The 9895-nt window shown below is 25.7% G+C and overlaps 1 protein-coding gene across 1 annotated transcript; it reads left to right on the forward strand.

The window, feature by feature from the left end:
• Window positions 1–8906: 8906 nt before the first annotated feature.
• LOC114184362 (glycine-rich protein 2-like) lies at window positions 8907–9221 on the forward strand. The gene has a single exon (XM_028071674.1). The coding sequence runs from the start codon at window positions 8907–8909 to the stop codon at window positions 9219–9221; it is 315 nt and encodes a 104-aa protein (XP_027927475.1).
• Window positions 9222–9895: the final 674 nt, after the last annotated feature.

The raw sequence follows: 9895 nt of genomic DNA on the forward strand, positions 1-9895 counted from the left end.
TTAAATTATAAAATTACTCTTTTGTCCCTATAATTAAAATGAAGAGAAAATAAATTTTATTTAGGTAAAATTAATTTAGAATTAGTGGAAAATATAAGCTATTTAGTTAGAATAAAAATTTAACAGATATAATAAATTTAAAATAAAATTTGATTGGCTGAAATTTTGTTTTAATTTTTTTTGAATTAAAAAACTAATAATATTATTAGTTACTATAAAAAAGGCAAATCTACTGCAGCACTACACCACAAACCAACCATCACTACCACACACGTTAATTTGAAAAAAAAAGAAAAGAAGTGAAGGACAGTTTTAATTATTTGCATTGAATAAATAGTAAATCTTTGCACATCCCTTCAATTATGTGAAGATGGAAATATTTGACTCTCCGAACACAGGATAAGTGCTGTTTATAGTCCAAGCAAGTTACTTAAGTGTCCAATTTATTTATTTAATAAATTATAATTTTATTTAAAAAATATAAAGATAAGTTATTAACATTTTGGGTTCTATTTTTTATTATTTTATTAGTATGTAATTTTTTTTATGTTAAAATTATTTTTCTAATTTGTTTTAATTATTTTTTTTGAAATTTTATTAATTTAAATTTGTTAGTAAATAATTAATTAGTTTTTTTATTTTTTTAAGGTAAATAAAAAAAAAAAGAAATTTGATGTGCTACAGGAAGCAATTCCCCTCGAGTTGTTCTTTATAAAATGGGACATTAGACGTGGTGACACAGGCTTGTTCACTTCATCATTTACGAAAGACGTCAAATACAAATAAAACAAAAATTGTTTTTGTTAATAGGATGGCTTGAATTTTAACTAATTTTGAGTTACCAATGACGCTGTAAGCTTTTAAGCTTAGGCTGCATTCCAATTTTGGATGGGTATAATAAGTGTGTCTGTGTCTAAGTGAAAATACTATATGTGATGTTAAAGAAAGTTAAAAAATGTTAAGTGAAAATACTATATGTGATGTTAAAGAAAATTAAAGTTTTTAAAATCAATTCGATCTTTGAATTCATAAAAGAAAAAAAAAAATAGTTGTTTAATGCGTAATGGAATCAATATCAATATCAATAATAATAATAATAATAATAATAATAATAATAATAATAATAATAACATTATTATTAAATGAAAAAATCTTAAATAATTATTCTGTTATAATTTTATAATAGTAAAAATTAAATTCAAATATTACTATAGAATTTTTTACTTTTGCATAAAAAATGAGATCAATATATGAAAACACTTGGGTTTACTTCTAAACAAAATATAATAATATCCGCTAGTAAAAGGTTTATATCTAGAACAAAAGAAAAGACAAATTATACACGATATCAAATTATAAGTAAAAATAATAAATAAATAAATTAAATATTTTATGAGATAAAAGTTAACAAAAGTTGGTAAAATGAGTTATTTTAATTTTTTCTCATCTTTATTAGAATATCACTTGAAACAAATAGGAATTTATAGAAATTTAATGAGTTTAAGTCTTATATCAAGTTTTAAAAAAAATTATTAACCTAAAATTTTGATTTCAACCATTTATATAAATTTGATTTATATTTCATTCTTGCTTTGCCATTACTACTTAATCTTCCCGTTACTTCTCTCTAAAGCATTCCATTGGTTTGACAATTTGTATTTTGTCATAAATTTTTAGAAGAGTCAACTTCTTCAGTAATGAATCTCGTAATTAATTATATAATAATTTTCCAGTTCTAAATAAATTTGTCTGATCCAAAAGTATGTTTTATTCAGAAAATTTTCTATGTATTAGATTGTCTGAAGTGGTGTGACTTCATGGAATAGAAAGAAAGAGAGAATGCAAAATAAAAATTTTCGTTTATATATATCTCATTCTGAGATATATTTGATCAGAAAATAGATATCCATTTGATCATTCGAACAAATTATAAATCATGCAAAAGCATCATAAAAATAAAAGAATATTATAATGCAAACAGAACTACATTAATTTTTTTAGTCTATAGTTTAAATAAGCTTAGATTGATTCAGTTCATAAGCTTATATAAACTATACATTTTGGAAGTAATAATTATATTAAAAAAGTTTACAACAAAAATGGTCCAAAGAAAGACCGAGTCTTGGTCAATGTTGATCACCATATTCGTCAAAGCCAAAACCGCGCGTAACAAGTTACGTATCTTGCAGAATAAACCAACGTAGCATACGAAGCAGCTTCTCGTAAAGACAAGTAAACATAACCAAGTCACCTATAAGTATATATATAAAGGCAACAAAGGTTGAGGATTTAATTTCATAAGCACTTTGTCAATTTATTTGTGATGGAACCATTCGTAATATTTATCATTGTTGTTGTCTGCGTATTCACCTTACTTGTAATACTCACGACAATGTGTCGACTGGCTACCGGAAGACCAGGATATGGAAGTGGTGGTGGTGGTGGTTTCGACCACCACAACAATCATCGCCTTCACAACGAAATGATGATGGGTGGGATTATTGGTGGCACTGCTGGTGGAATGGCGGGTGGGATTATTGGTGACACCACTGTTAGCGGCGGAGGCGGTGGAGGTGGTGGTGGTGGGGGAGGATGCGGAGGAGGGGGAGGAAGTGCATGTTAGAGCAATACGATATTCCAACTTTTGTGTATAACAAATTTATTAATTCGATTATTTTTATTAGGTTAAGCTATGGAATTTTATTATCAACAGACAAATCAAGTTCATTCTATCTTAATTGTAGCGACTGTATTCAATATATTCCACCTTTTAGTTTGAATTTAGTTTCATGAATTATGATACTTTATAGGCATCTTTCTTTTATCATATCTTAAAATAAAAAATAACAATTCGAATATTGAAATTAAATTGTGATACAATCTATGTTTCTATTCTAATTTGTGTCTTCCCTTTTATGAAGGTAAATCAAAGAATAAAGGTGGTTTAATTGTAAAATTTAAAATAAAAACATAAAAAATATTTTTCAATGGGGGATGAGAACAAGATTTGCATATCTCCCCCATATCTATTGTAATATTCGTTTCTGTCATATCTCGATCTCCATTTAAATTATTAAAATATTCATAGATAATTAAGAAAATTATATATATATATATATATTACGTACTTTATATTTTTTATTTTTTTTAATTATTTGGTTTGTCATGAAATTCATTAGTATCTCAAAAATATTTTTCATCTTATCATAACCTTTATACAATATGTTCAAATGATATATGTCAATTAAATATTGTTTATGTCTCACATTTGAATATTTTTACTCTTTTTTAAAAAATTTAATTATTGTATATTTTCCTTTAACATGAGGATGTTGAACACTCTCAATTTAAGTGTTCAATAGCATAAACATTACCTTTCATTTACTAAGTAATATAAAAAAAGTTATCTTTTTTACTCTTTCATTATTAATTTTGTTTCCTTTAAAGAACTCTTTTGTTTCGTTAAAATAATTTTCATTATCTTTCAATCATTGACTATGTTGATATTTGAAATTTTTTTTTAGATTTCTAAAGTATTTTTCATTTATCATATCCTTAATTATACATTTATTTTTCTTTGTGCAATTTCATTCAATTGTCACTCAAATTGTTTCTAAGACACATATTTGATAATTTTTTAATACTTTTATTTGTTGTTTATTTTTATTGTATAAAATACTATTTTTATATATTTTATATAATTATTTTTTAGGTTTAGTTATGCCTTTGGTCCCCATTTTTCCTCTATTTTTTCTTATCTCAATTTGGTTCATGTTTTGGAAAATTTGATGCAATCAAGTCCTTTCCGTTAGTGATATAGTAACAACGTTAAAGGAGTGTCACATGTCAGTTCCATAATTTTTTGATTTTTCTTTTTACTTTTTTGAATTTAAAAAAAATAAAAAAATTGCCACATGTCAAGCTATCATCGTGGCACATGGCCGTGACAGAGTGATGTGGTTGTGACAATGCCACATGTCAGTATTATGTCAAGTATCAATTCGGTCCTGTATTATAATTTTTGTCTCAATTTAGTCTTAATTTTTGTAAAAATTGGACAATTTTGTCCTTCTCTAAATTGAAACAAAAATTAATTTTTATATAAATGTTATACAAATATTTTTATTAAACTTGATATTTTTATTCAAATTGATATTTTTATTATATATTTTTGACATAACTAAGTTTATTTAAAATTGTGTTTCACATTCAACTTTACTTAAAATTGTTTTAAATTATAAATTTGTTTGTTTTCAATTGTTACGTGAACTAGCTAAAATTATTTTTAAAATTTTTATAATTATTATTTTTACGCCAACCGAAACATTTGTATAGTAATTATTGAACTTTACACATTTAAAAAATATACAATTATTTGAAATATAAATTCAAATAAAAAACAATATTAAAGTATGATGTATAAAATATCAATATAATTTATTAATTTTTTTCTATTAGCATTATTTTCTATTAATAACTTTAAAACAATTTTAAATAAAGTTCAATGTAAAATATAAATTTAAATAAACTTAATTTTGTTAAAAATATTTACTTGAAATATCAATTTTGATAAAAATATTTGTGTACATTTATATAGAAATTAAATTTGGTTTCAATTTGAAGAGGGATAAAATTGCTCCATTTATACAAAAATTGAGACTAAATTGAGACAAAAATTAAAATACAGGACCAAATTGAGAATGTGAAAATGACACCTAGCATAATAGTGACATGTGACATTGTCACTGTCACATCACACTATCATTGCCACGTGGCACGACGTTAGCATGACACGTGGCAAATTTTTTCTTTTTAAAATAAATAAATAAAAAAATTCAAGAACTGACACATGACCCCCCTTTCTTGCGGTTACTACACCACTAACGGAAAGACTTGATTGCATCAAATTTCTCAAAATAAGGACCAAATTGAAATAAAAACAAATGAAGGGACCAGATCGATATTTTGCTACGAAAATGAGAACTCTAGAATATTTGAAGGACTATCACTATCAGGTTAACCATTCATTTAATACCGATAATAATTTCATCTCAAAAGGAAATAATAATCAAATAGCTTATCCCATCTCATTTGTTCTTTCCTATGATACTTTGTCTAAAAATCATTTAACGTATACTTTAGTTATTTCCAATAATAGTGAGCCACAACATTATATTGAAGCTAACAAACAAAAGGTAAATTGACACATAACATTGATATTGATACGTGATACGATTATAATTTGACATGAGAACTTTTTTTTAAAAATTAAAAATTAAAAAAAAAATGAAACTTAACACATGACATGCATTGTTTAAAAACATTAACAATTTAATTATCATAGTAAAAAGAACTAAATTAACTCGATAAAAGATAAAATTTTATGACCATCATATCATTTAATTAAGATATTTTTCTTAAAGGTTTTTTTTATATTATTCGGTATGCATTATTTAATCAGAGATACGTGTGCATTATAAATGCGATTTATAATCTTCAAAAACAAAACAAGTTATAAAATTAAAAAAGAAATGTTTTTGTTTACATTATATTTGTGTGTGTACGTGCATGTGCTTTGAAATCTGAAATATATATGAAAGAAAATATGAACTCCGACTTTTAGCTCAATTTACAAAAACTCTTTTGAATTACATAAAATGGTCTAGACACTGCCTCCGGTAACCTCCATGGTCTATGATTTTAAAGAAACTTCGATGTATAATTCAAAAATAAATGAAATAATTAAATGGATGATTTAACTAATCGGGTGATGACAAGTTTCAACCCTATTCGTAGATGTGTAACTGCAAGGAAAATATTGTTGCTTAAGCATGAAGGTATATATATCCCAAATGCATGGAAATTTTTGAATACCTTCCGTGTAAAGTTTGCGTTTGACTTTAACCTTATATTAATTGCATATTAAGGGTAGGGGAGGCGTGTCACGAGAATATTTACTTAATTTATTTTTCATTTAAATTAGATTTTAGTAAATATTTCAAGCTTTAAAATAAATTGTTATTTTAGATTTAAAAAATAGATTAAATATTATAAATATTTTATATTTAATATTCAGTTATATACAGAGAAGTAAACTAAAATAATAAAAAAAACAAAAAAATTTCATACAACATAATTTTTTATATCTTTCGTATTTTCATTACTCAAATTCCCAATAAAAAGATGGAAGTTTTTTTCTTGACTTTAACCTTATATTAATTAATTACAAACAAGTTTTACGGTAAAAACGTGTCAGGAGAATATTTACTTAATATATATTATTTATTTAAATTAGATTTTAAGAAATATTTCAGTTTTAAAATATTCCTTTCATAAAACATGAGTTATTATTTTAGATTTGAAAACTAGATTGAAATATATATATATATATATATATATATATATATATATATATATATATATATATATATATATATATATATATATATATATATATATATTATATATATATATATATATATATATATATATATATATATATATATATATATATATATATATATATATATATATATATATATATACCTTCAAGATTTTTGAGATAAGTGGTGAAATTTTGTTTCCGGTACTTAGAAGTAATTTCAAAAAGAATAACAACAAGTGAACATGGATTCCATCAACTATTTGAACAAATCTACGTTGGAGTTCTACAAAGTTTCAAAACAAGTGTGCCATTGTTAAGACAAATCGGATTATATATCAAGAAAAGAGTTACAATCTATTGTGGTGGTTTTATATGTAGTGCAACTCACTTTGAGAAAATAGTAAATTTGTTATATTTTTGTATCCTTAATTTAAATATGATATATTAGACTTAATGTGTTGAAATTTATCTTTTGTTTAAATATATGTAGTTCAGGGAGCTTGAACGAGAATCAACTGCTCAGGAATTTGTAGAGATAATAAGGAAATTAAAGATTAGAGAATGAGTTAATAATAAAACTTGTGACTTTGTGGTATGTTTAACCTTTTAAGTTATAATTTAATGTTTATGTATTTTCTTCACAGGAATTATATTTGACTTCATTTTTAGGAGAAATATAAGAAATATAAAGAAAGTAAAATAGGCAATGTGTGTGGACTTGATACACTAAGAAAAAAATTTGTTAATTCTATATATGCTCGCTCTTTTATTGGTCAAGCTCTGGTGATACATCAAATCAAAGAAATGCTCAAGAGTATCAAGAAATTGCATGTCGAACTTAATGACAAAGAGAGAGAACGTTAAAAAAAATAAAAATAAAGCATTTGATGAAAGATTATGAGCAACAAAGTCAGGGCATACACCTTGAGTATTTAGTCAATATTTATTGAAATAAAAGAAATTTTAGGTTAAACGAATTTTGCACTTTTATGTTGATTCATAAGATAAAACTTAAAAGGACTTTATCTTATAATTGGTTATTTGAAAATAGGGACGAATAATTAAAAAACATTTTCAACCTTCAAATTCTCATTCAACACATACTTCGCAAAATGTAATTTTCATTAATTAAAAGGAATTCGTTTACGGAAATGGTGCGTGCAGTGATAGTCATCCCCGAAATAAATAGCATTGATTAATTCTTTGCGCCACAAAATTTGAATAACGAAATATGGACGGTAGAAGGTTGAAAGCGACACGAGTTCTTCTCATAAAATGGGACATTAGACGCGGTGACACGGGGGCTTGTTCACTTTATCATTTACGAATGACGTCAAATACAAATATTACTATAGAAATTTTCACTTTTGCATAAAAAATGAGATCAATTTATGAGAACACTTGGGTTTACTACTAAACAAAATATAATAATATCCACTAGTAAAAGGTTTATATCTACAACAAAAGTAAAGACAAATTATACACAATATGAAATTATAAGAAATCAAAATGTAAAAATAATAAATTAATTAATTAAATATTTTATGAGATAAAAGTTTGCAAAAATTGGTAAAATTAGTTATTTTTATATTTTCTCATCTTTATTAGAATATCACTTGAAACAAATAGGGAGTCCTACCGAAAAGTTTAGACCCTCAATAGAAATTAGACAAGAAGATCATTTACACCTTTTCTCTTTTCTATTGTAACGGAGGATTAGCGGGTATAGTTAGACAAACCAAAAAATTTACATCTTTTAAATAGGATCAAAAAATAAGAAGAAAAGAGATAGAAATAAGCATGCTACAATACATAGATAATACCCTTTTCTTTTGTGGGGATAAAATGCAAAATATTTTGAAAGTTATTTTAAGAAGTTTTAAGATGACTTAAAGTGAATTTTTATAAGTGAAAATTGAGAGGTGTTGAAATTAGTGACAATCAACTTAGCATATTTGCTGCTGTTTTTTATTTATCATTCTTACTAGATATGTAGATTAATTGATATATAAGTCGAGTGTAGTACAAATGTCTATTTACCTGTGAAAGAAAAATAGAGATATATGTAAAATTTAGGAAATTTCTTATAGTTACTAAACTGTAAAAAAGAAAAAAAATTACCATGACAGAAATAGCTGCCTGTTTAAGAATTGTCACAATTTATGCTTATTTCTTTGTTAAAACCTTACTTTATTTTTAGGTAAAGTTAAACAAGAATTTAAGAAACTAGTAGACTAAGTTTAGGAAAAGAACAAATATTTTTTAGAAATTATAAATGCGGACACGTGATATTTCTTATTGTATATAATCTTGTTTGAAGGAAGTTAGAAGGTACCAATTGCATACTAATAACTGAATAAATTTACCGTAGTTTTTCCTCTTCAGAAGTGGTGAATCACATGAACACAGAAAGAGTATATTTCAAAGAAATTATTCAGAAGTTTCGTGGAAAATTGGTGCTTGAGTTTTGTCTTATAAATATACATAAATGTGAGGATCAAAACGAGCAACAAGGAAAAAGATGGGGTGTTTTTCCTCCCGAGATAGAAACACAAGAGATGAGAACAAAAGCAAGAGTGGTGGAAGATTGCAAAGTCGTGGCTATCAAGGTAGCACCAGAAGAATCGATGCTGGTTTGGTTTCTGTACCGGACATGGGTTCGGTTGTAACTGATTATGGTTCCACTGCTCATCATCATGCAAGTGGTTATCATGGCTGTGCTGGTGGAGGTGGAGGCGGAGGTTGTGGAGGAGGCGGTGGCGGCGGAGGTTGTGGAGGAGGTGGTGGTGGTGGAGGAGGCGGTGGTGGTGGAGGTTGTGGAGGAGGCGGCTGCTGAGGTTCGTCTCTTTGACATTGTGTATAGTGTTATTATTTTCCGTTTACTATTTGCAAGAGTTTTTACTTTTTGTCTGTTGACTGATATTTTCTGTAATGCTTTGATGTCATTATATTAATTATGTTTAGAATTTCATGTAAACTTGGTTCGAATTTGAGTTCTGAAACTAAAGAAAATATTGTGAATTGAATGCATAAAGTTTGGTTTTTAAAATTCACAGTTTCTTTGCATGGATATGGCAAAGGGCTGCCCCACAAAAAAAAAAAATGAACGAGTCTTGTGCTAAAGTTGTGCACACGTATGATGAAATGATGTATCCTGAGTGGTTAACTAATGTAGTAATGTAGTACTCATAGTAGTCCAATAATTATATACAGGTTAAATATGTTTTTGTTTAAAATTTAAAATTAGTCTCTTTTCAAAATTTTTTAACCAATTTAATCATTTTAAATGTATAAATATAGTCCTTTTAACCAAGATTTGTTAAATTTATTTGATGTTTCAAAAATGTTTTAGGATAATATTTGAGTTAACATTAAAAACAAATATATTAAATGCGGTAAACAATTCAAATACTATGGTGAGATGTGTTTGTGACATCATATAAACTTAACAAAATTTAGTTAAAAAGATTAAATCTACACATTTAAAAGGATTAAATTAGTCAAAAATGT

The sequence above is a fragment of the Vigna unguiculata genome, chromosome 5 (genome assembly GCF_004118075.2).
Source record: "Vigna unguiculata cultivar IT97K-499-35 chromosome 5, ASM411807v1, whole genome shotgun sequence".
Lineage (NCBI taxonomy): Eukaryota > Viridiplantae > Streptophyta > Magnoliopsida > Fabales > Fabaceae > Vigna > Vigna unguiculata.